This window comes from Prionailurus viverrinus, chromosome E1 (assembly GCF_022837055.1).
Source record: "Prionailurus viverrinus isolate Anna chromosome E1, UM_Priviv_1.0, whole genome shotgun sequence".
Classification (NCBI taxonomy): domain Eukaryota; kingdom Metazoa; phylum Chordata; class Mammalia; order Carnivora; family Felidae; genus Prionailurus; species Prionailurus viverrinus.
In genome coordinates this window covers 39,870,310-39,897,332 of record NC_062574.1, presented here as the reverse complement: position 1 = coordinate 39,897,332, position 27,023 = coordinate 39,870,310, and the positions used below count along the sequence as shown (strand labels likewise).

Genomic DNA, 27,023 nt, shown 5'->3' with positions numbered 1-27,023 from the left:
TGGTAGACTTAGTGGCTTTCCCTTTGGTGGGTGTGGCTTCCGTGTGCTGACCCCACAGGTGACTCCTATTCAGGGCTGAGGGTCGGGGAGGACTAAGGCTGGGGGTCAGATGAGCAGGTTGGAATGATCCAAGTCGTGGTTCAAGGGGAGCACTCTGCTTGGTTCCAATGCTCTCTCTTACTCGGAAATGCTCGACAAGAAGGGATATCCTGCTGACTACTGCACAGCTATCTGTGGCCCACGATATAGTTTACATTCAAGCTGGACTCTGCATTAGCAGAGCCCTAACCATGTCAGCCAAAGTGACGGAGAGTCCTCTCTTCCACGAGAAGGAAAATGCAACGAGATTGAAATACAGGGCTTCTCTGTATGAAAGCTGACCCCTGGTCTGCCTTTCTTCTGCTAAACCCAAGGTTAGCTAAGCCAGAAAGAAACATTAAGAAATGGCCCATAAACCCACTTATCCTGCGTACTGTCCCTCCAGAGTGACAGGTAATTTGCCAGACCTCTTGGGATTAGAGACCTGCCGGAGGAGAAAACTTGAAGGACGTCCTGAGCTCACCTGCTCCTCCCAAGAATTCTGGCAGCCCCTTCTAAGACCATTCATGTGCCTTAATAAAATACCAGTGCCACTGGGCACCGCCCTTCATCAGGCACCTGATGGTTCCGTGATAAACTAGCAGTTTTGCAGACTCACCAGGGAACCCCATTTTACAGATCAGAAAACTGGCATCTTAAAGAGATGGGTCGCTCGCCCGTGGACACCCAGCTAAGAGGTGGTGGAACTAGAGTTCTGGTCCAGATCCTCCTGATGTTAAAGCCGTGACCTCCTACAAACCCGGTTGAAGCGGAAAGGGAAATGTCCAGTAGAAACTAAGCTCCCATCACTACCACCATGCAGGTGCCAGGCTCCCGACAGAGCAACTCCCTGTTGGGTCAGAAGGGCCCTGGTGTGAATTGCTGGACCTGAGGAAGTCCATTTTGCCCGTGTTCTGATGGCCCCATCGCCCCATGCTCAGAATCCAAAGGTACTGGCATTCTCCACCTGCCCCCGCCCCTGCACGCAGAGCCATCTGTAACCTAACTTAATTATAATTAAATTTTTTAACACATAATTACAAGATTAATGGATTAATTATAATTTATTTGCAAATCATTAAAAGCATTACTCAAAAACATTTTCCCTAAAGATGGTTTTGGGTTGCCCAGGGCAGGATAATTAAAGAGACAGAGGAAAAAGTGAAAAACACACAACCGCCAACCTAATGAAAGATAATCAAATAAACCAGCAACTTCGCTGAGCTAACCCTGCCGCCCGTGGTGCGCCGGGAAGCCCCGTCTGTTTCTTGGCGCTGAGTGGGATCTTCAGGCGCCATGTTTGAATGACTCTGCGTGTTTTCCCATGTCTCTGTTTTCTGGAACAGCCTCCATTTGATGGCGAAGATGAAGACGAGCTGTTTCAGTCGATAATGGAGCATAACGTTTCTTACCCAAAATCCTTGTCCAAGGAGGCCGTTTCCATCTGCAAAGGCGTAAGTAGATCTGAATTCTTTTATAATTGCAGACCCAGGGGGTCGACTGGGGAAATCCCTTCCCCACACTTCTGAGAGAGATGGCGGAGAGACCGCAAACCCATGCCACTCATTTCTGCCATCAAGGGCTCCAGTGTGGGGACCCCCGGGGAACAGTGGGAAATATGGCGGCCTGGAGAATGGGTTCTGGTCCACTGGACTTCCTGGAACTCTGGCCCAGGCAGCTAATCGCACTGTGTTTTAGTTTCTCATCCACCTCATGAAATTGTGGCCTGAGTTGCCAGACGTCATCTTGGGCGCTCAGAAAATGTTGGTTCTCTTCCGTTGCCTAACGTGGTGTGCCTTGGGGTCATTCTTCATCGGATTCTCTTTTTTTGAGATAAACCGTGCATGCAGAAATGGGCACCAATCGTCAGTGCGTAGATCAGGGGATTTTCACAAAACTAACACACCCATGCAGTTGCACTCAGGTCAAGAGAAATAATGTTTTAGGGCACCTGGGTGGTTCAGTCAGTTAACCGCCTGACTGATCTCTCAATTCACAAGTTTGAGCCCCGCAGCAGGCTCCCTGCTGTCAGCACAGAGCCTGCTTCTGATCCACTTTTCCCCATCCCTCCCCCACTTGTGCTCTTTTTCTTTCTCTCAAAAATAAACATCCAAAAAAAATTTTTTTTTATTTTTTTAATGTTTTTATTTATTTATTTTGAGAGCGTAAGCAGGGGAGGGGCAGAGAGGGAGAGAGGATCCCATGCAGGCTCCACGCTGTCTGTGCAGAGCCTGACAAGGGGTTCAAACCCATGAAACTGCGAGATAATGACCTGAGCAATTTTTTAAAGGGTGCCTGGGTGGTCATCAGTTAGCGTCTGACTTGATTTGGGCTCAGGGCATGATCTCGAGGTTCGTGAGTTTGAGCCCCGCATTGGGCTCTGCACAGACAGTATGGAGCCTGCTTGGATTCTCTCTCTTCCTCCCTGTCTGCCCCTCCCCCGCCTGTGCTGTCTCTGTCTCTCTCAAATAAAAAATAAATACATGTTTAATTAATTAGAAGAGAGAGAATGTTTCCGACACCCTAGAAGCCCCCTCCCTTCCTGTCCCACAGCTCCGCCCCTCCCCTTGAGGTAAGCAGCGTCCCCACTTGTCCCTGCATGGATTAGCGTCACCTGTTCTGAACGTCACACAGATGCAGTCTTGCATTGGACGCTTCCCCGGGCCTGGCTTCTTTCAGCCAACACTGTGATAGTGAGATTTCTCCATTTCCTGTGTCTATGGTTCCATCCTGTCTTGTTGTGTTTCTTCTGCTGTGTGACCACAGCACAGTTTATCCATTCGTGTTATTGCTGCTGGGCCTTTGGGTTGTTTCCACATCAGTTTCGGGAGCCGTTACAAACAGAACTGCCACGAAACTTCCAGGTTGTGTATTTTGGGGAACATGTGAACTGCTTCTGTCGAGGAAATACCTAGGAACGGAAATTACTGGCTCATGACTAGGTCTGTTTTTAATAGTCAAGCTTCAGGCCACAAAATTATTGTCAGACCCAGTGAGATGGATAGTAACACGCTGCTAACATCTTCCGGTGGGTTTGATCAGTTGGGATGCATTTATCACCTGTCTTCCAAGGGCCAGGCACTGTTTGCAAATCTACACAGGGAGAGCTGAGCCCTGCCCTCCAAGCTGGTGGCCCGTGTTCGCCTCCACGTCCTGCACTAGGCACGTGGGAATTGACTAGTCACCTGCTGGTCCTGGCATTTACTTTGCCAAACCCGCGAGTCTTCGATTAATATGGTTTGGTCCAAGCAATAAACAGGCATCTGATGCTTGTTACTAGTATCACATGAGATGCACAATTTTCAGTGATGGCATACCTCTTGTCACACGTACTTTTATAGACCTCTGGGAAGGCAGTTCGACACAGATAGTGTATGAAGACACCTATTTAAATTCCTCTGTTTGGCTGTGGGGCCAGATTGTCTCCCTGTTTCCTTTATCATACAAATCACTATAGAAAGACCCATACTATCAGCACCGTATCTGTGAGTTGGGGGTCGGTCTGCACAAGCGGCTGATTTCTTGGGGTGCTCTCCGGGCGTCCACACGGTCTGGGCTGGGGGGCAGAGCTACCGAAGGGAAGGCACTATTGTCCAACATTCTCTTTTTCTCCTATTTTTTGTGTGTGTGGTGGGGGAGGGCGGATTTTTTTGTTGTTGTTCAGCTTTTTTGAGGTAGAATCAACAAACTTTGCGCGATACATCTAAAAATGTGCCACCTGGCGGTTTGATATGCCCATCCGCTGTGAAGAGATTTCCCCGTATCAGGTAGACACGTCCCTCCCCTCACATAGTTAGTTACCTTTTGTTTCTTCGTGGGGAGGATTCTTAGGTTCTGTGCTCTCGGCACATCTCAGTTATACGATACGCTGTCGTCACCTGTATACATTGCGTCCTCTTTTCTGCTGCTTTCCAGCTGATGACCAAACACCCCGGCAAGCGGCTGGGTTGCGGGCCCGAGGGGGAAAGGGACGTGCGGGAGCACGCCTTCTTCCGGAGGATCGACTGGGAGAAACTCGAGAACAGGGAGATCCAGCCGCCCTTCAAGCCCAAAGTGGTGAGTAGGGGGACATGGCCTGCTCCTGAGCCCCATTTTCCCGAATCCCAGAGGGGTCGTCGCGCCCTCCGTTTCTCTGGAGAGAGGAGGCCGGTGACCCCTGACCTCTGCGGGGGGGGGGGGGGGGGGGAAGGCCAGGTACCGGCCTTGCCTTCAGTCTGCGGCTTGAGCCCCCCAGATTCCTGCTGATTTTCAGAGTTGGCACAGACCCGGCGGGGACAGGGGCCCGTGCCCACCAGTAGGGCGGCTGCGGAGTGCCCCCCACCCCAGAACCGAGAGAGCGGTGGGGGCACACCTGCTTTGGGGATCGGGCTTCATGGACTCACAGGCCCAGCGGGGCTGTAACCGTTGCTCCGAGTCCTTGACAGGACCTCTTGTGTGTGTGCGGCTCTCCTGGGTGCACCTTGCACCTGAAGCGTAACCAGAGTTTAGCCAGCTCCTCTGCAGGCCCTGGCTGCCGTTCCCTCGCTGGCCACGGCCTCCGCTGCAAGGAGTGGGCGCCAGCCACCATTCTGGCTTGGCCACCTCCGTCGAGGCTCTTCCCACAGGACTCCCGTTCTGTGCGCGTGTTTAACAAACCCCGGGCGCCAGGCCCACCCCGTCGCTCATTTAACCCTCACAGCCAACCTACAGAGTGGGTCCCGGTGTCCCCAGTGTACAGTTGAGACAGCTAAGGCACAGAGAGGCTGAGTAACTTGCCCGAAGACACACAGCTGGCAGGCGGTGTTCTGGCACCGGGACCTGTGTCCTTCCCCGCGCTGCACCATCTCTCCGTCTCAGTGACCGCCGTCTGCCAGGCTCCTGGTTGTCGGTGGTAACCAGCGTCGGCCGGTCTTAACGTTTCTATCCCTAGAGGTGAACCGAGAGTCTTTAAGACACGGGCCTCCTCACTCATACCACCTGCCGCGTTTCAGTGCTTCCCGGGGAGTCTCCATTACCCCTCCGCATCCCACCTCTGGGGGCCAGCGGATCGTGCCTTCGAGCTCTGCCACTGCCTCTGCCGGCACTGGGCCATGACCTCGGGGCCCCTGCTCCCGAGACGGCGGAGCAGCTGTGTCCCACAGCCCACATCTGTCTCCTCCGACAGGCGCCCGTGAGCAGGCAAAAGGGACCCCCCTGGGGTGGCTGAGTTACTGACTGGTTGGCACAAGCTTTATTCTTAGAGCAGCAACTTCCTCATCAAATCTGCTTATGTGTCCTCTGCTCCAAGAATAAAACTGCTGGTGGTAAGCCCACTGCTACTTTTCCGAGATATTCTTAGAACAAACTGAAGGAAAACTAAAATTAATCAGGTCAGTTGACTTCGTCCTGAGTCATCGTTTCAGAGAGGACCCTTCTGTGTCTGCCACCCTACCTTCTCTTAGCCTGTCCTGGACACAGGTCCCAGGGGGTTCTCCCCGGATCCCTTCCCTTCAGTCTGCAAAACCTGGTTTTAAGGGGGCGGGTGGGGGGGGGGGTGAGGACAGTCATAAATTATGCTGCAGGCAGTCTCAGAACATTCTGTTCGGGATTTTCTTTTCTCCCTTTTGTGTGTATCTAGCCTTCTTAAGTATAAAAGGTCCACAGTAGCATCGAACACAGTTTCTTTACGGGACCAGCGTAGACATCCCACACTGACCCTGCTTTAAGTGTCAAGCGAAATACCATTACTTGTCTGTCGCTTTCCAGAAAGTGGCGAGATGCAACAAAGTCAGCCACAAAACACGTCTCCTATTTATTCCACTTCATCCTCAGGAGAACTTGTGTATTTGCGTGGTCTCCCCCTTTATGTGGACACTGCAGCCCTAAACTCAGATGTAGGGGAACAAGAGGGCGACATGGGTCCAGGAGCCAGAATCTGACTGAGCTGTTCCCCGGGGGCCATGCAAGTCACTGCAGGCAGAGTTCGACCGCAGCAGGGAGTTGAGCCACAAGCAGTGTGTGTCTGTTTGTTTATTCCTGGAGTGTGGCTCTTTGGTGTTTTGTTTCGTTTTGGCTTTAACGAAGGGCTAGCTAAAATCAAAAGGAAGAAGCAGTTTCCTCTGGCTGTGAAGCGGCCCCCAAGGTCACCTACAGAAGCCGGAATCATGGACCAAGGCCCTACAGCCGGAGGGTTTCGTGTGAAGGGCCCGCTTGGCAGGAGCTCTGGTCAGAGGGAAAGGAGAAACGCCCTTTGCTCACAGTGAGTTTTCCCAGCAAAAGCCCACGTCTTGCTGGAGACCTTGTGCAGAAAAGGAAGGAGCTGGAAAGCATACACGGTGACAGCGGACAGGACAGCAGGGGACGCGAAGCAGTGCTGGGGGTTAGGAACGAGCAGCTGCAGGAGTGAACCGCGGACTTTTTGTCCCAGGGCAGAAGAGACTCCAAGGCTAAGAGGTCAACGAGAAAGTTCTGGTTCCCGGGAGAGCTCAGTTTCCCTCAGTCTCTACACCATGCTGCCTGTCTACACAGCATCAGAGTTTGGCCCCCAGTCTCGGGTGAAGGGGGGCGTCTCCACAGCCTCAGAGGGACCACATGCCACGAACAGTCCGGGCGGCCGGAGAGGACATTTACAACAGCAGAAAGCCGGCTGCGTCCGGATGTCACCGAGGCCGCACAAACTCCGCCTGGGGTCAACACGGCCGTCGAGGAGAGCTAGCGACGTGTTAAAGTTACCCTCTGATGTTCCCCCCCTTCCTCAGGGACAAGCGTCATTCCCTGATCCAGAGCTAGTTGAATAGTCAGAAGAGTTTCCGGGTAAAATACCGAGCGGAACATTCTCTGAGGGGCGGTTCTGTCGTTTCAAACAGAGATGCTGCAATGCGGGCCTCGCTGTCGCGGCAGAGAAAACGGGCAGAAACGGTGCTGCCCGAGGCTTTGCCCGTGGGCCGCGAACCCCTCTGGGAGAGCGTCCCCCCTGTGAGCGGTGGCGGTGGCCCTGTCTATCTAAACCAGTCTGTCTTGGGGAAGTTTGCTCCATGCTTTTTCAGCAAGTGCCACTGAATCAATTTCCCTGAGATTTATCGGATTAAGGACCGTTCCCTCCTGACACCCAGCTCCCGTGGTCCTTGCGAATGCCAGCAGTAAGGCCCCAAGCACCCCCAGTTATCTGCAGGGTGCTTCTAGAGATGAAGTTTGTGCATGTAACTCGGATGCTCGTCTTTGCCTCAGCTTTTAATTTTCCTTGGAATCTCCAATGAAAGATGACTCCAAAATCACGAGGTGTGGGTTTTTGGTTTTGAGAGTCGAGGGAAGTCCCAGAGCTTATATGGAGCAACTGGGGTTCCCGTAGTACCCCGTCTTTTTTAATTTTCCTACCTAACAGGGCAACGGGGTGGCTCAGTCGGTTTAGCTCCCTATTCTCAGCTTCCACTCAGGTCATGATCTCATGGTTTCCAGCCCCACATCGGGCTCTGTACTGATGGTGCAGAGCCTGCTTTGGGTTCTCTTCCTCTCTCTCTGCCCCTCCCCTGCTCATGCTATCTCTGTCTCTCTCAAAAATAAGTAAATAAACTTAAAAAAAAAAATTCCTACCTACAAAAGTGATATCACTGAAGGTAGACCAGAATGCCACTGAAAATGCAAAATTTCAGGATGGGTGAATCCATCAGGAGGCCCCACCCGGAACGTTGTATCTCACGGCTGGAGGCTCAGAGGCACCCAGCCCAGGCACAGACGTGGCAGCAGGGGGCGGAAGAGCCGGCAGGAAGCACGAACCTGCCCCGAGGCGGCCCACCCTGGGAGAGCCCAGTCCTGGCAGCGCTGTCCCCCCAGAAGGCCGCCGTGCGCAGTTGTGAAGGTGGAGGTGATTTCCTGGAAGATGGAACACTCATGTACTGGTTTATGTCGTAAAACAAAAACAAAACCAGCTGTGTTGTGCTCTCCTGGAGAGGAGGCAGCCACATAACTCTCTCTTCTTGATGGAAAAAAGGCACAAAGCGGGCTGGTTTCTGTTTTGTCTCAAAGAGAACACAACAGCAGAAGAGCCTCTGATCCACAGACCCAAGGACCATCAGCGTTCGGAACAACAAGGCTGGGCCATCAAAGAGGCTTATTAATAACGTTCAGCAGATCCATGTAAGAAGGTACCTTTTCTTAAAGTTTAAAGCAGATCTCATTCCTGAAAAGGCTAATGTTCAGTCGCTGAGGGGGAAATGCCAGGGGCCAGGCGACCTCCCCATGGCGTCAGATAAATGAGGAGGGGGCCCCCGTGAAAGGGTGACGTAGCCCAGCCCACCTGACCCAGCATCTTGAGATCCCACCAAGAGAAGGAGCGTTCATTGTTTCTGTCTTGCCAGAAAAATCAAAGGCTGAGTGTGCCCTTGGAGGCACACGTGAGCCCACGATTCTGATCCAGTGGTGCTTTGAATTGGGTAGGCTTTTACCCTGATTTATTATTCATGTGAATATAGTGCCCAAGAACCGCCTTCAGATGCCCGTTCATCTTGCCCATGATAAATAACAGTTCACGGAACTCTCAGAAGTGGAACGTCGATCGATTTTTCGTGTTTGAATTCTATCCATTGGCACGGAGGAGCAGAATAGCTAGCTCACAGGCAAGCCAAAAGCATTCACAATACTTAAATGGTTATTCGAGAGAGAGAAAGATTAATCTATAAAGTTAACACCGAGAAATATGTTCTGGAGTTGATAGATGAGCAGAGCACTTTGGAAATAGGCCTGTCTGTCACGGAGAGCCTTTCTGGGGAAATTGTTGTCCTTATTTGATCAAAAAGAGAGAGGGGAGAAAAGAATAACTTTCATCAGGACTTTGTCATCCTTGGAGCAAGAGCCAAAGAGAACAAGAACAGTGAGAGCGAGTGTAGGTGCCACTGTGGTGTGATTGCACGGTCAGGTTCATTTTCCCGGTCACCTCGAGATCTAGACCACCGCGATGAAGGGCATGTCGCAGTAAAGAGAGTCAGTGAGTTTTGGGGTCTCTCGGTGCATATATAAAAGTCATGTGTACTCCACCCTGTAGCCTACTAAGTGTGCAATAGCTTTGAGTCTTTTAAGAAAGAATGCACGTACCTTAACTGAAAAACACCATGTGGCTAAAAAATGCCAAGCGTCACCTGAACTTTGATCAGGTTGTAATCACTGATCACGGATCGCCCTAACAAACACAATTAACGATGGAAACGTTTGAAATACTGCGAGGATGACCGAAATGTGGCGCAGAGGCCGGAAGTGAGCAAATGTAGTTGGAAAAATGGCGCCAATCGACTCGCTTGTTGCTGGCACGCCACGGACCTTCCGTTTGTGAAACACACAGCATCTGTGGAGTGCAACAAGACAAGGGGTTTCTCAGCGTCATCAGCTTGTTTAGGAAGTTGGATGGTGGCTTAATTATTGAAGTCAGTGCCGTGTGCCTTTTTAAATCTTGAAAAAATGTATTTTGAGATAACCTCCAATTTCAATGTTGCAGAAGAGTTGAAAAAAAAAAAACCCATAAAGAATTGCTGTATTCGTTTTACCCAGATTCCATACGTGTTAACACTTTACCACCTCTGCTTTATCATTCTTTCTCTACATCTCTGAGCGTGCATGTGTACAGATACACAATTGTGTGTGCTTTGTTTTTTGAGAGCAGGTTGCAAATGCGATGCCTCTTTACAGCTACATGTGCCGTGTGGATTTCCTAAAACGTAGGACACGGTAACTGTGTTCTTCTTAGTAATCGCTCTGCAGAGGTCGTTATACGGAGCCACAGCCATCGGGTAGAAGAAGGAGGGTCTTGGAGCAGTTGTCTAAGTGCTCAATGCCTTGGGCTGCTTGTCCTCCGTTCTCTCCGGTCACAGGCAGGTTCATTCTCTCAGCCTTTCAGTGGTGCCAGCGAGAGTGATGCTAAATAAAATTGAGAGATTTCTCAAGACTCAGGGAGCTTCACCAACAACATGTGAACACTAACCAGCCTTTGGAGACCGGAATCGGCCACCTCACGGTGTACTCGGGTGCGACGTAAGCCTTTAAGCCAGCCTAAAACCGCTCCTACTTGGTTGATGAGAGGCGAGGAGTCTGCCTACTCTCTGATTGCTCCTCTCCCACGTGCTTTTCTGCTGGAAAGAAAAATGGGAAGGAATGAGACGTTTAAAATCGTAATCGATATAAATAAGCGGCTCTGTTGCAAGCCTCAGGGAGCTTCCGTGGTGATGGACGGGATAAATGCAGATCCCGTGTGCCTCAAGTTGTGTGAACTGACGACCCCCCCCCCCCCCCCCCCGTCTGCAATGAAGGTTGCCGACAACACTGGTCATCACAACACCTTGTTTTGGAAAAGGAGCCTGGAATCCTCTAACGCTGGCTGTTCCTAAAGGAAGACCAAATGGAGCGCAAGTTTTTGCTCCATAGAATATGGTCTGGGGTAAGCCAGAGCCTTTCCCTCATGGACACATGGCTCTGACACCTACAAGAACCCACGCATTTAATGGGTGGCTTACAGCCTGTCTCTGTCAACAAACCCATCAATAGAACCGGTTCCCTCTGGACCACAACTGGCCCTGAGATCGGCCCTAGTGCTCACTTCAGCGGCACGTCTACTAAAATTGGGACGACGTGGAGAAGATTAGCACAGCCCCTGCACAAGAATGACACGAAGCTTCCTGAGATTCGCTCTGAGGCAACAGATAAGTACTTGTTTGATTTCACCTAAGAAACGAAAACCTGTCTCCAGTCTCTCACCACAGGTGATGTTGGCAGGAGGTGAAGGAGGTCCTAATCCCTTTCTTAAAAAATGTTATTAAAATAATAACTAGGGGCGCCTGGCCGGCACAGTCAGTTAAGCATCTGACTCTTGATTTCAGCTCAGGTCATGATACTATAGTTTGTGAGTTTGAGTCCCGTATTGGGCTCTTTGCTGACAGCAAATTCATTCTCTCTCTCTCTCTCTCTCTCTCTCTCTCTGCCCCTCCCCTGCTCGTGCTCATTCTCTCTCTCAAAATAAATAAATGTTAAAATACTAACTCTGTGGTGAAATAGTTAAGATGGACATAAAAATGACAAGACACTATCACCCCTAACCCCAGCTACGGGTCCCACTATTCACCATCCCTTCTGTAACCTTTGAAAAGCTGTATGCATGTGTGATCATACACACAGCGAGGTACCACGCATCCCATTTTCCATCTCGCGTCTTTCACACGGCGGTATATCTGGGAGGTGTTTCTGTGCCAGCGCATGTGGGTCTGTGGCACGCTTGACACGGGCCATTCTGACCCTCAAGTTCCCAGGGCAGACACTGACTCTTTTCCAAATACTTTTCCTCTGTCCGTTCTCATCCTCCAGACTTTCTGTACCAAAATGCACTGGCTTCAGTGGTCATCCAGGCCTTCGGTGAGCACATTTCCAGATCCTTGGGTGACTAAACGAGCAAACTAACCCCACTTGTTAACCCTGAGCGTGTGCTCCTGCTTGTGTTGGGTCGTGCACGGAAGACCGTTCCTCGAGCATGCTGATCTTACAAAGGGCTGCTGCCCGAGACCCCAGCCCCCTCGCTGGATGGTTCCATGGTGTGGACACGACCTCCCAGGTGGCCCAGAGCAGAATATTCACGCTCATTTCTGCTGCTGGTTATTTAAATGAAGTCTGCGCCCAACCGCGAGTCAGAAAGCTGTGCACAGACGTATGCAGTGTTGTTACTAACGCTCCACTAGGATCACCCCACAGTGGGGCTTGAAATATGGGTTCCCTTAAGATGAAGCCTATCCTGCTACATCTGGTAATTGCCAGAGATGTTCCCCACCTCTGTAAGTTTCCTTTCTCCTCCGTCTTGCAACGCGCCTTTACTCTTGCTTTGTTCCGCGCTCTGCCTGCTCCTTTGGGTTTGCTTTGTAATGGCAGTGTTTTCGAGCTACTCATACTCACCCTAATTCCCATACCAGTGACCGTGGGGTTATATTCTACATGACTGAGACACCAAGGTAAAGGACAGAATTGAGACCAACACATGTATTGTGCATTCTCGGTGGCCTCTCCCAGGTAAGAATCTCGAGAAGCCGACTTGCGCGGGGCCGGCTCAGTCTCTCCCCACAGCCCTTCCACAGGGGGCACAGGGCTGTGAGTGGATCATGTGCTGCCCAGAGCCCTGGATGGGGAGCGCCGTGACCCCAAATTCCACCTGGAGCCTGCGTCTTTCTGTGCTTTGTCACCTCTTTATCGTGCCTGACTTCTGGGGTCATTTTATCAATTATGATTTTACCAAATGGATAAGAATGTCAAAGCAACAAAGGAGTTGTGTCCTGAATCCAGAGCTAAGGGAGGCAGATAGCTTATTAATAGTGTTACCAATAGTGTTCATTCCTCCTTCCCGTATTGATGACATGCCCTGTACGTGGGTGCGTGCTGTATGTGCTGTGCCTTAGGGCTGTATCGTGCCCGAGCATTTAGAAAGGATTGCACATTCTCGTTCCCTCGATCCGCAAGATAGCATTGGAAGGTGGATGTTCTTATACAAAGAGGTGCAGTGATTTTCTCAAAGCTGTACCACGGGCTTTTGACCTCTAGTCGGTCCCTCTCCCCACCGTACCTCCCATTTTCCCTCGGGGGTCAAATGCAGCCCTGTAAACACCGACATCCTGTGCTCTCCGCGAGTACCAGAGGACCTGCCTGGGCTCACACCCTGGCCCAGCCAGCTTTGGGCTGCCCCCTGTTGCCCTCCTCGCCTCCATCTTTGGTTCCACACCAGTGATGTGGTCCTTCATATCCCAGATGGCAAAAGCCCCGGTTGGTGACAGGCGTGGGTCGCCTTGGGAGGTGAGGACGGTGCGAGTTGCCAAGAGGTTTTGCTAACACGTAGCAAATGCTGCCTGCATCTGTCGTGGGTTGTCAGGTGGCATAGGGCTCAGAGGCCGTGACCCACGCAAACCTGCCCGTTGTCGCACGCTGTGGTGGAAGCTGCCCTTCCAGTGGCCGTGGTAATAACCTTCTTGCATCATCCCTGAGGAAGGTCGAGAAGGTGTGTGTAGCCTGGCCAGCGTCGTTTTTCACCTGCACTCTCACCCAGTCATTCATTCACAGGCAGCACCAGTGCCTCTAACATCCAAGATGGCACCTGAGTCCTGCCCACGAGCTGATAGTTATGAGTAAGGTTGGCCCGCAGACAGCAGGAAGAACCTATTCTATGTTTGAAGTGTAGTAAATACCTTGCTGAAGTCTTTATCTTTTCCCCAAGGATCCAAAGAGCACTGATTTTCATTCTCCTTTTCAGCCATTGATGGGTGCTGATTTGAGGATGGTTGCAGTTCTCCACACAAACATCTTGAAAAATGAGTAGGTCAAGATCATCTCCAATTTGACTTAAAGGAGATTGTCTCTTTCAGGGCTAATTTCACAGAGTTGTGGAAGGCTCATTTTTTTTTAACCATTAAGAAATAGTGGAAATAGGGGCGCCTGGGTGGCGCAGTCGGTTAAGCGTCCGACTTCAGCCAGGTCACGATCTCGCGGTCCGTGAGTTCGAGCCCCGCGTCGGGCTCTGGGCTGATGGCTCAGAGCCTGGAGCCTGTTTCCGATTCTGTGTCTCCCTCTCTCTCTGCCCCTCCCCCGTTCATGCTCTGTCTCTCTCTGTCCCAAAAATAAAAATAAACGTAAAAAAAAAATTTTTTTTTAAAAAGAAATAGTGGAAATGGTGGAAAAATAGACTCTACTTCTCACAGTACCAAACCTGTGATTAAAACCCCCTCCCCTGCTCTTTGTGCTCGGGAGGGGGGAAGCGGCATCCGTCTGGTAGGAGCTCCTCAGAATAGGAAGTTCTTCTGAGTCTTGGATCCCATCTGATCCTCAGGTTTAGCCTCCAGCGTTTCTGGGGCTTTCTTGCCCATGGTTGGCTGGAATACACGAACAGCTTTTTTATTCCTTGCTCCCAGCCTGCCCTTTCACCTCAGTGAATAGGTTTAAGAAAGGTTTTTCTTTGCTGGAATGTGATTTCTCTCTCTTCAGGATCAGAGAACATTCTAGAATGAAGTAGAGTGGGAAGGAAAAGGAAGAGGTTTCCGGAGGCAAGCAGTCTCGAGACCAGCAGTCCCAATCCCGTGCAGTGTGAACACCAAGCAGAGCTTAGACTGGCCTGGTCTCCGGGGGCCCCCTTAGCTCTCCTGGCAACCTGCACAGCACGAGGCTCTAAGCAGCGAGGGGTTCTGCCCCACGCGTTACCGTCATTAGCTCCGCAAGCTGCCGCAGCCCTTAGGAGTAATTCTCCCCAGGCTTCTCGGTGCTGATGTTTGTGTGGTCCCCTGTTTAGATCTTGGGGAGTCTTTTAGTTCTTTCGTTTACGTGGCAGTTGAGCCATGGCTTTTGGAATTCCCTTTGGAAGATAATCTGCGAATCCCCTAAAAATGGTACTCACAGGAAAGGTCAGACCTGTGCCATCTTTTCCCAGAACACATCTACAAGCCTAGAGTTGGATGGACGGAAGACAGTCTACCTTGGCTTGCCTTCCTCTTCCTTTTAGAGACTTCGCCTTTTAGTTTTCCCAGAAGTTTCTTCTTGCTCACCTTTGCGTGATTAGCGAATAGAAAAAGAAATGCGAACGATCGCTTTTTGAGGGAGCGCATGTCCCAGCCTCTGGGAGCACCTAGAGTGGATTTCCATGAAATCTTCCAGGTCATGGGTATTGCTTAATCACATTCCCAAAAAACATCGTCCTCAAATACAACTGCCCGTCTCACATGCGGGAGGCAGGACCCATGTGACGAGCAGGCCCAATCGTGGGGCCTCCGTAGAGTGGCTGCAAGGGCCCCACACAGTCCTCTGCCTCCCTCCACACCCACACCCACACCCACACCCACATCCACATCCCCACACGGTAGTCACTGTGTGGACTCTCCCCCCCCCGCCACCCCGTTAAGAGTGGGTGGCCACGGGGCGCCTGGGTGGCGCAGTCGGTTAAGCGTCCGACTTCAGCCAGGTCACGATCTCGCGGTCCGTGAGTTCGAGCCCCGTGTCGGGCTCTGGGCTGATGGCTCGGAGCCTGGAGCCTGTTTCCGATTCTGTGTCTCCCTCTCTCTCTGCCCCTCGCCCGTTCATGCTCTGTCTCTCTCTGTCCCAAAAATAAATAAAAAACGTTGAAAAAAAAAATTTAAAAAGAGTGGGTGGCCACTCACGAAAATGAACCCCCCCCTCCCCCCCCCAGAAAGGGAAGCCGTCAGTTATGAAGGCCTTACTTTGGACTCACGACATGCTTTCCACTGCAACAGACTTAGGAGCAGGGTCTACTGGATGATAAGAAGGTGGAAAAACCATAATGAAGCTAGATTCTCAAAGAGGCCTTCTAGAAGGTGGGAAAGATGTCAAAGAGGAGGTGGGAAACTACCGTCTGTGAGACTAAACCGGCCTTACAAAAATAACAGCAACTCTTGTGCTCTCACTGCATGCTGGGCTCTGTGCAAAACACTGCACCCTTAACCTTCATAGCAGCCCAGGGAGGGGGCACGGCTCTTCTGCCCCTTTCACACTCGAGGGAGTAGGATAGACCCCACCACCACCACCTTCGCAGTTTACCTAGAGCTCTCCGGCAAAGATCCAGGAATGCCTGGTTAGTTTAAAACCGTGCTAACTCAGAATTAATGTGCCTTATGATTAGTTAATTAGTCGATGCTGCCCTATGATGCCAGCAGGCAGAAGGGTATCATTTGCAACGTGGGGAATACCATTATTTGTATCACCGGTGCAAACCCACCCCTCCCTGTCTCGGAGTCGTGTGGGGTCCTGGGGACTTCAACGCGCCACAACCCTTGGAGTGGCTGAGCAAGTGAGGACACCCCTGCCCCCCACCCATTTGGGGTCAGGCTCCCAAGCGGTGCCGTGCCCACGGCCGTGTTTCTCGGAGCCTCGAACAGGGCAGCTCTGCCCCCAGGCTCTGCCCGCAGCCCCTCCTGCGTTGAGCGCCCTGGTGGACCCTGGAGGAGAGGAAAATCCAAGACAGACAGCAGGCTTTGCTCTGCCTGCTCAGGGCACCAGAGCAAACCCCCTCCAGCCTGAGACCACCCACGAGGGTCAACCTATCTGCCGGTTGACCAGACAGATCTAGATACACTGAAGCCCAGCTGGGCCCAAGGGTGAACGGCCCAACCTTGCCACCACACCTCTCTCAATGTTGGTCGAGTGAGGTTTTTAGGACTTTGCAGCTGCAAGCACAACACAGCTTTCACCTTATTACAAATACGGTCGCAAAGAGCCGAGTGCGGGACAGTAATCTCAGCCTCTCGGTCCCGAGGTTGCTGCCTGCGCTCCCACCCAACATCCTAGCCTTTCACCGTGGACAGTGACCCGCGGCCCCGGGCGTGGGTATCCTGCTCCTCACCCACTTGCTCTAAGAAATGACAGTGAAATCAAACAGGCTGTGTCCTTGCTGCTGCCTTTCTATCAGCGGTGCCTTTCCATGGAGGGTTTCGGTTCTGAGGGTATTTGAAGGTTTACGACTGAGTGAGTTTGCGTTTTTGTTTGCTGTGCCTGGCTTTTGAATCTAGTAGGTGTGCAGGTTCTCCAGAATTCTTCCTGCCTCGCCAGGCCCGATTGGCGCGGGCCAAGCTCAGCCTCGCAGAGGCCTCTCAGAGACATGCTCCCTGTACTTTGGTAAAAATTACTGACCTGTCCTTTTTTCTCTCTTCTCCACAGTGTGGCAAAGGTGCAGAAAACTTTGACAAGTTCTTCACGCGAGGGCAGCCTGTCTTAACACCACCTGATCAGCTGGTCATTGCTAACATAGACCAGTCTGATTTCGAGGGGTTCTCGTATGTCAACCCCCAGTTTGTGCACCCCATCTTACAGAGCGCAGTATGAAGCTCACCACCGAGAACTAACGCCTCCCCAGCCCCCAGCCCTCCAGCAGTGGGAAATGATCCTTAACCCTAAAATTTTAAGGCCATGGCCTTTTCTCCCGTTCCAGATGGAGGCCTGAAAATTTTAGGGTTATTAGTCCAAATGTGAGTAACTGTTCAGGGTTTCTGTCTTACAACCAAGAACATTATCTTAGTAGAAGGCAGTATCATGTACAGTGTTCAGTTTAAGTATATAGAAGTCACATCTGGCTGTAGATTAACCCTTCCTAAAAAAACAAACTCGCCCCCTTTTTTGGTACGGTTTGATATATTTTCCATGCCCTCTGTCAGTTTCCACCTTTGGGATCCCCCAACCAGAGATGTTCAAATGAACCTGTCCCGGTCCAGTGGGCAAGAAAATATCTCCACCTGAGATGTCTTTGGACTCCAAGAATGGGGACCCCAGAATGTGAGCCAGGTGGGTTTGGGGGTAGGGGAGACTTGGAAATACCCGCTGCTTCTGTTCTCTGCCTCAATGGAAACAGTCCCGAGATGAATCAAGTCCCTACCGGTGAGTCGTTTGCAAGCTGTTACCAGACGTTGACTGTCTTAACCCAATCATGGTTCAGTGATGACCGGTTTTAAAAAACAGACACCTCAGAGGAATGTTGGTGAGTCTGTCAGCTGCCCTCTTTGGATGATAAATTATCTGGATACTTGCATTTCTTTGTAAGAGGCCAAATCTAAGAACTTTGCTAAATCAGCATGTGACATCATTTCAGATCAAGGATAACCCAGTGTGTGTGTACGTTCATTTTAATCTCTGGGAGATTATTCCGTGATCCAGGGTGCCATCCGCAATCATGCCACTACTCGTGAGTGTTGTTAGCCAACCCCCACCCCAACCGATGTTTTGCTGCCTACGTCCTAAGAAGCTGAAGCATACGCCCCATCCCCTTTTGTACTTATTTATTTAATAGGCTGCGGTGTCGTTGATGAGAGTATTGCTGTAAAGTAACTGAACAGAGTGTTGACTGTAGCATAAGTCTCCATCGATCGGTATCTCTCCCATCTCCAGCCCCTGACATCCGCTAAGGGACGGAAACCAATGCAGTTTCGGTCCCCATTTCCAGATCATGTTGAATGGCACACCTGGAGGCGTAGAATCAGGAAAATCTGGATGCGCATCAGCTCAAAGATATTTTATTGCTCGAAGGATTTTAATATGTTTTGCAAATGCACCATGCAATGAATTTTGCATGTTTATAATAAACCTTAATTACAAGTGAATCTATATTATTGATATAATCGTATCAAGTATAAAGAGAGGATTATAATAATTTTATAAGACACAACTGTGCTATATTTGTGAAGGCTCTTGTTTCTAATCTGCTTCTATGATTAAGTTTTAGCCTAATTCCTTGCTGCCTCCTGTCCCCCCACCCCCACCCCGTGCATACCCCGCACACTGGCACTGTATCAGATATATTAATTTCCTGTCGTAGATCTAATTTTGAAAACGAATGGCTCTTTTACGTGCTTAATTTGATTCTACCTGCAAACAAAAGTTTTGTCGTCGGGGATCGTCTCTGAGAGGACACTCTCTCCCAGCTCCTTAGCAACATCTTCTGTTCTGGTTCCTATTCCACTCTTCCTCGTGGGGACAGCGGGAAGTGTCGGACTCCCGTACGTCTAGTGTGTTCGTGCAGGTGCGATGTTGTTGCAGCCCCTGGGCTGGATTTTGTTTGGTTTCTCCTTTTCAGCTTTGTTACTGTTAGTGGCTCGGGGTGGGAGGGACAGGAAGACGCCTTCTGCCACGTGTGCTTGGACGCAGCAGCAGGACTCTGTCCGCCTTGCCGCCCCCGGCACGACTTGCCGTTCCCTCCAGCACATTACAGACTTCATGAGACAAACCGTCCCGTCCAGCCGCCCCTGGGAACCGCCATCCCCTGGCACTAACGGCAGACTCTTTAGAAGCTGCAGGTTTTCTCCCACCTGTTGCTCCAACTGGCCTTTCCGGTCTCGGCGAAGAGCACTTCTGTGGTGAGATGCTGCGCTAACAACACAAGGTCCTCAGAGAAGCCAGCCTCCTACAACAGAAAGAACATGGAAGCAGGGATCATTTCGTACAGGGGCCTCTCCGTTTCCCCTTATCCCCCAAATGCGTCTCTCAACTAAGCACCGCCTCATTTTTACTCTCTGGCTATTTGCCTGAAATTCACGTCACAACCGCTGAAGGGTCTTTGAGATGGCAGACCCAGTCTGTCCTGGAAAGCCTGGACTGGAGGAAGAGGTGGGGTAGGCAGTGGATCCTCCTGGAAAAGAGCAACTTCCTCCGCACCACCTTTTACGGGCTGTAGGCTTCAGAATTCAAAAAGGGCCCCAGCACGCCCAGAGCTGCACCTCCCCCTGGTCGGTGCACATTTTGGGGACACTTCCTCACCAGGTACCCCTCGTTCGGTGCGACAGAAAAGGGACCAGTTCATAGAATGAGCCTAAGAAACAAGCCAGACGCCCGCCCTGCCCCAGGACTGAGCAGCCGCAGGACGAACCCCCAGCCAAGCCCCAGGCAGTGAGGAAAGTTTCAGAAAGGAACTCGTGGGGTTATGGACTCTTTGTTCCCGAGCCCCACGCTGCCTGCTTGTTTTTAAGCCAGCAGGAGTCTCAGGCTTTCCCTCGAACAGCCAACACATTTCCGAATTCATAATTCTCCAGGAAACATGTTCAGCATCTCAGCCGGCTTGTATTCCTTCAGAATGCATGGCAGAGTCTTAAGAGGAGATATCCTGGCTGTGGGGCCCAGCACTTGGCCTGCGGGACAGCAAACTTGAGCACAAACTTGAAGGAAAGACAGTAAAACTCAGGGCCTGGTGAAGTGTTACCCGTGCTGTACCCTGTTCGGTACGTGGCTTTGTACCAAATTTAGATAAGGGCTAAATGTTTTAAAGGTCTGAGAAGCCCAAGACCGTGATTGCCGGAAGAATAAACCATGGGGGTCACCCATGCCAACCGTTAGACCAGCTTATAAAGGAATTGATTTATATAAGCCTGTGGCATGGTCCCACTTCACGGGCATCGTATGAAATAAAAGTGCAGGGAAGGGGTGCTTTGCTGGCCGCAGCGGGGGGCTGGAATGAGGGGAAGCACCTTGGATGGCAGATGACCGGGGGCCTCTTGAAAGACCAGCCCCTGAGCGCCACCCGAATCACCGAGGACCGCGGCGGTCCAGGGCCCGGGCAGAATCTAGCACAGGCTACTTCTCCACCAGACTCCTCGGTCCGTAACTCTGAGAGGCCGTTCACATCGCCTTGCGTCCTATTGTCCCTTGGACGGTGGCTGCTTCTAAGCAGAACTTCGCTCCGAGGCTACAGACCAGAGGGCTGGCAGTCCTTCTCTTGGCGTCTTGTCTGAAGGCCCCAGATGCTTGGCTTGGACGGAAGGACGGGGAGTGTGCCCCTGGCTGCAGCCCGCAGAGGTTAATGGGAGGTTCACTGAAGGCGGGAAGCAATTCAAAAGGTTGATAGGAGACCCTAGGAACTGAAATAATCGCTCTCTGGCACATCTACTTCTCTTTTATCCCCGTGACTAGTACCAGTGAATGCAGACCTTCTTAGGAGATGTGTTAGGCTTAGTAGGAATTTTGGCAGAAAATCAGAGAGTGTAGGCCACTCTAGAACTTCCCCTGACATGGTTGGTTAAAAGGTGGTGAAAAACCAAGGTGGGTGTAAGCCAGCAGACGGTTGTGGAGCACGTCTCTGAGCTGCAGTCCTTAGCAGAGCGTGCAACTTATTTGCTGGGATGAATACACAGAGCCCAAGAGAGACACCCGTTGACGTCCCGAGAAGGGAGAGGTTGGTGGAGGCCGAGGTCAGTAAGGCGTTCAAAGAAGAGCAGGGCTTGAGTGTGTCCAGGAGGATTCTTGCAAGAAGGAGGAAGCCAGGAGAGCGTGGAAGGAGAGGGCAGCTCGGGAAGGAACCTGCCGCTATTTCCAGTGGCTTTGCGCTGTTGGTTGTTGATGCACCTGCTGGTCCCGGAGAGCAGTTTTGCTGCCCGAAACACAGTCTAGTCCTCCTCAGGAAACATCTCCTGAGTGCCAGCCAATTCCTCACTAGTCCTCGAGGCCCCCTTCCCCTGCCTGCCTGGGAGGGGCTCACCATTCCCTGGGCAGAGCCAAACCAGCCAGCACACCCTGGAAGCCAGTAGGTCCCCACCCATTTTCTTCTGTGGCTTCCTGCCAAGAGTTAGGGCAGCCGGGGATGGATGGAGAAGTGGCAAAAATAACTTCACACTGCAGTTCGCACCTGATTGCACTTCGCAGGACAAATTTGGGTTTTTCCTGCTGGGACCTGACTTCTCAGTACCAAAGAGGGAGGAAAAGTGAGAGTCTTATGTTTTTAAATGCCTCAGAAAGGCAACACCAACTGACTGTCATTTTCTCACTTTGGTCTGATGAAGCCAATCACCTCTTTCTTGTGTGTGCTTATCACACCATTTCCTGTCCCTTTAAACCCAGCAAGGGCGGGGCGCCTGTTCCCCCACCGAGCACACTCAACAGTCATCATCAAGAAATAGACGCTGACCTGGGGACCCAGATAGGATGGTCCTAACAGTTACAGGAGCAGCAAAGCCATGACAGTTACAATGAAGGAAAGGGGCCCTCTACTGCTTAGTGACTGCACCCTAATTTGACAAGTGGAGAAATCGTTTCTAAAACATTTTCCTTGAGTTCCTTGGGTTACATTTTATGAAATATACCAGACTGTAAGCATTTCTGTCATTTCCCATCTGGGCCGACGCAACAAATCTAGGGAATGCCATATCTTTCTGCTGCAAAAGATACAGAAAATTGGGAAAGGTTACCTGAGTTATAGCAAGCAAAGGCATCTAGAAATGGTGTCAACCCCAATTCGGTTAATCCTCTGATGTCAGGGACTCTTGGAGAGTTGAAATCATGTATGACCAGGAATCCCATGCCTCTGATTTATGTGATCAGATGTCAGTTCATAACTGTGTAGGTGTCAGTCATGAAACAGCCTTACAGTGACCCTACACTAAGGCCCACGAGTTCCAAAGACTTTTTCTGAAACCCTTAGGAAGAAATTAATTTGTTAATTCCAGTAGAACAACCGAGTATACTGGGCTATTTGTACTTTTTTATGGAGAACTTTAATAACTCAATTCTTCTTTTAAGATAAGTTTTTAAAATAAAATTACTGACACTTTCATAAGATTCCAATCCCTTGGAGTCTATAGGAGGACTCAGACGGGGTCAGGCTAGAGCACCCCTGACCTGCACTCCCACTGCAGGATTTTCCCATGCCAGTGGTATATGAAGTCCACATCAGAACGGCTGGAAATCAGGTGGAATGTGTTGGCAGACTGATGCCCTCCATGTTTTTAATGGACACTGGGGATAACCATCTAAGGTCTAGAGACTTTTGGACCATAGGAAAGATAGCTTTGTTGTCCCCCTTCCAGATGGAGCCCCGGGATAGCATTCCCCTGGGATCCCTGGGGTCCCTTTCCTTGCTCTGTGAGGCTCTGTGACCACCTTTTGGTTTGAGGGGCAGGACATTTCCTCAGCTCTGTCTCCAGTCCCCGTGGGTCCCCAAGTCTCACATTCAGTGAAGATTCAGAAGTGCCCTGTAGAGATTTTGTCCACTGGGCAATTCAGATCTAATTCAATATCCCCAAGAAAGAAGAGGTGTGACAGCAGGCACCCCCTGGGGCATCTGTTTCAGAACCCTCTCTTATGTGAGTAGACAGAACCCCACTTTTCAGAAAACTATCAAGTCTTTATAAGAACCTTTTTTTTTTTTCTTTTCTAAAATAAGACAAAAGGTGGCTTTGCATTTTCTGATTAAATAACTGTGTCTTTGTCTCCTCTGCTTAACTTTAGGAGTATTTATTCCTGTGATTGTTCGTAGATTTTTGTTGATATTCTTCCTGGAAGGATGTGATTCTTAAGGGGATTAGCGGACTATTCAAAATCATCCACCGAAGGCAGTTATTCTTTTGAGTCTAAATGGTCTAAAAATTCACCTCATATCCTTTCTATCAGGGTCTTTCAGAATAGCTTTTATAGATGGTCAGAGACATTTGAAGTCATTGCTTTTGCCACATGATCGTGTGTGTGTGTGTGTGTGTGTGTGTGTGTGTGTGTTTGTGTGTGTGCGAAGGATAGGTCATGTTTAAATCGTTAATTGAAAAACATCGTGTAAGACCCCAAATTCGGACGGAGGAGGAAGAGGAACAGGTGGAGGTTGAGGTTTTCCCTTCTGTATAAGCACCAACGGACGAAATGTAGAGGCCATTCAACTGTCCAGTAACATTTGGTTTAAAGCAGGCGAGATAGATGTATAAATTCAGTGCTTTCCTCACTTTGTAGAACCTCTGATCTTCGTTTGCATGATATGCTTTGTTAGACACATTAATTGTAGTTTGGAAGCAAGTGTGTACAAATAAATATAACGATCATTGCTCAGCGTTCTTGGTCTCATTTGCTCGAGCCCTTGGTGGCTTCACCGTTCTTTTTCAGCAAGCGTGCAGCCAGCTTTGGGTGGAGCCCGGGGTCCTTGTTTTGTTCACGCGTGTCTCCGTTTAAGCTGACACTGGTTTTGCGTGAAGCGCGTTGTGCTTTCATTTGAAACCCAAACGGTTGCCGGGTAAAGTAGTGGTAGGTCACTCCCTGGGTCGTTTATCAGCCGCCGGTGGAGCGCCCGCTGGGGGCCGGGAGGGGCGCCAGGCGCCAGGGACGTGCTGGGAAGGGGAGAGGAGCGCCCCGTCCGGGTGGCCCCTGCCTGCCGGGGGCTTCCGTTCGTCACTCCCAAACCGCGGGGGACACACAGCAGCTGATGTCGACGTCGCCCATCATGTTGGCCACACTGCGGACCCGGCTTCGGGACCGCCAGCACTCTTGGCCTCGACAGCCCTCATTCCGGGTTTATTTTATTCGTGGGCGAAAAACGGGCGGGGGGGGGGGTAATTTTTAAATGTGAAACAGGTGGGGAATATTCACACCCAACACGGGGGGCGGCGGGGAGTCACGTCGGGAACAAGTAAAAGCCAGCGACAAGAACACTCCTTCTAAAAGCCAAGGGCCAGCCTTGGCAAAGTCCGCCTTCGCTTGCTCGCTCGCCTCCTTTTGGGGGGCTGCTCCCCCTTCGTGATCTCAGTTTCATCCCTCGGCCGCCTCCCTCCCTCCCCGTCCCCCACCCGCAGCCTCCAGCCCTGTCCCCTCCCAGTGCTCTGAGTGGGGTTCCTGAGCACCGGTGTCCGCTGGGTGAAGGTCCGGTCCCCAAGCTGCCCGGCTCCCACCCGAGCCTCCCGGAGGTTAAGGGCCTCTCAGCTGCCAGGGGGACGGTTACTGAGCAAGAATAGCCTAGAGCAGCATGCCGTCGCTGGCTCCTAGGCCGGCCCCGAACTTCACTCTGGGCTGGTGGCTTTACCGCGTATGTATGCGGCTCGTGCCTCTTCCTCACGCTGCCTCGCAGATCGGCCCTGCGCCACGTGGCTTTTCACTGCGCCCTCAGCTGCCCCCCGTGCGCCCTTTGACCCCGTGAGGCTGGTTAGGCGCCGCGTTTCGTGGCATTTCCTTTACCGCAATGCAGAACGGCGCCCTGTGGGTCGTCCTGCACAGAGCAGGGTCCTCAGCTGCAGCCGATGACCCCCAGGGCCTGAGCGGGAGGCGCAGAGAGAGAGAGAGAGAGGATGCCTAGCAGGTTCCGCACTGTCAGATCTCATGAACCATGAGATCATGATCTGAGCCGAAACTGAGAGTCAGATGCGTAACCAACTGAGCCACCCAGGTGCCCCTGGTTTAGTCCTTTCTGAGAAAGGGACCATGTGCCAGCCGATTGGGGGATTCCATTGGGAAGATAATTATGGAGCCAACCTCGGAGTCCAGGCGCGGGGCTGGATGGAGGGGTGTGGGTGCCCCGGGCGGGCCCTAGCACGGGGTCTCTAATTGTGTTAAGTGGGGCGGGCCCATAGGATGCAATGCAGGAGCACGGGGTCAGTCATGGAATCCCAGCTTCGGCGAGACCTGCACAAGTTCATCCTGCACCACCCCCTCCCGCTGCCCCACACCACACACTTACACCCACCCTCTTGGGTCCAAGTCTCTGCCCATGGCTCACCCCGACTCCTGCAGGAGGCTCCTCTCTACTGCCTTGCTCAGCCTCTCCAGTCTGTCCGCTCCCTGCAGGCAGAGTGAAGTCCTATCCAGCCACATCTTTTCTTCAAACACTCCCAAGGACACCCCGTTGCCCTTGCGAAAGACCAGATCCCATAACATAGCTGTGAAGGCCCGTGCAAACTCCCCAACCCTGGCATCCTCTGCCCCCACTTGGCCCCACATTCTCTTGACTCCTTGACCTTCCTTCAATTCCTCAAATGTGCTGTGATGTTTCCAACCACAGGGCCTTTGCACCTGCTGTGCCCTCTGCCTGAAACATCCTTCTCCAAGCCTCGTCAATGCCACTTACCCTTCATATGTCAGCTGAATTGTTAACTCTTGCAGAAGGCTTCTCTCTCCTGCCAGACTGGCTCATCCTCCTCCCAACCCCTCAAACACTTGCTTAGTGCCTACATCCCTTTTTTGTTTTGTTTTGTTTTGTTTTGCGCTTATCACGTTGCCACTTTGCATTTCTTTGTGGGAATACTCGATGGCCTGCCTTACCAGTTTTCTTTTTGAAATCGGGTGTCACACTGGGTTGTGCTTGCCCTTCCGGGGAGGGGTAAAGTGTGTAACCCAGAGCGAGAGGTCAACCAGTCCTTCATCCAGGACTGGCCTCACTGTCCCATGTCTATACCTGCCCACTTATATCCAGTCCATCAGCGAGTCTTGTTGGGTCCACCGTATAGCCGTGGTTCTCCGTGAGCGGGGGTAGTTTTCCCCCCCATGGAATATTTAGTGATATCTGAAGGTTGTCACAACTGGAGAGAGGTGTTACTGGCATCTAGAAGGTAAAGGTTAAATAGAAGCCAGGAATGCTGCTCAACTTTCTGCATCGCTCGGGAGAGCCCCCCCTCCCCTCCCCCCCCAACCACAGAGAGTGATCGGCCCAAAATGTCAGTGGTGCTGCTATTGAAAATCCTGTGCTAAAACGTGCTCAATCCATTCCCTTTGGTCCACGTGCACTGTTCTCTCTGCCTGTCTCCTTGAGGTCACGCTTCATCCCCCATGACCCTCTGTGCACGGCAGCCAATGTGACCTCATCCCGGCAAACACCTTCCCTGTCTAAAGCCCTCCAAATGGCTGCTCGTCACCCTTCAAATCAAGGTGCCGAGCAGTGCTTGGCCCAGAGGAGGGGCCCAGACGAGTGTGTGCCGAAGGAGTGGATGAGTGAATGGATCCCAATGCCCCTCTGAGTCTAGCAGACCATCGCTGTGTTTGGCCCGTGCTGTTCACAAACTAATTAAGGAGACAAGATGTACACACACACACACACACACACACACACACACACAAGCATTAATTAAAGATCAGGCTTCGAACACTTTTCGTGAGCTTATGCCAAGGAAACCCACGTTGAGTCTCTGTCCATCAGCCTGGCATCTGGAGGCAATGGCTGCCTACACTTGAACTTGAGTGATTGTTTCAAGCCCCGAGCTGCGTCTCCCGCCTATTGAACACTCTGGGGGCTGAAGCGACAGTTCAGCTAAAATGCTAATGCACCCGGGCAAAGCAAAGGCCATCTATTTTCGCACTCCGTCCCCATCCTGGGAGTGCGCATCTCAGGGAGCAAGGCTGTGCCTGCGGGGAACGTGTGAGAAGTGCTTTCGGCTCCAAGAAAGCAGAACTGGATGTCTCTCCAAGATTCTTTTTTTGAAAAGCTATTCAATAAATATATTACAGAGAGGCCTATTCTGAGCATGACGGGGAACGTACAATATGGCTCTCAAGAAAGAGCTGGTGGTGGGCTCGAGGACTCAACAAACAGGTGACGATGGCGAGAAACGAGCTTCGCGCAGATTTTAAGCACACCGCACACGCGCACGCTCCGTGAGCACCAAAGGTATGCTAGGCACTCTTCTCCTTTACGTGCATTTATTTAAAGCCCACGGCAGCCACACGGGGCAGGTCCCATTTGCTGTGCCCATTTTACAGAGGAAGGAGGGGAAGTCCAGAGAGGTTAAAATAATTCCCAAGGTGAGCAGCACCGGACAAATTGAGCT

The 27,023-nt window shown here is 51.4% G+C and overlaps 1 protein-coding gene and 1 non-coding gene across 2 annotated transcripts in view; both read left to right on the top strand.

Moving 5' to 3' along the window:
• Nucleotides 1-23,329, top strand: part of PRKCA (protein kinase C alpha) — a 405,239-nt gene extending 381,910 nt beyond the window's left edge. Inside the window, exons 15-17 of the mRNA XM_047831617.1 lie at nucleotides 1,425-1,532; nucleotides 3,994-4,134; nucleotides 16,702-23,329. Of these exons, the coding sequence (XP_047687573.1) occupies nucleotides 1,425-1,532; nucleotides 3,994-4,134; nucleotides 16,702-16,866 (414 nt within the window). The 3' untranslated portion in view covers nucleotides 16,867-23,329. The remainder of the gene's footprint in view (nucleotides 1-1,424; nucleotides 1,533-3,993; nucleotides 4,135-16,701) is intronic.
• LOC125152309 (U6 spliceosomal RNA) lies at nucleotides 10,608-10,714 on the top strand. Its single transcript, XR_007147156.1, has one exon. It is a non-coding gene; the product is annotated as a U6 spliceosomal RNA (small nuclear RNA).
• Nucleotides 23,330-27,023: the final 3,694 nt, after the last annotated feature.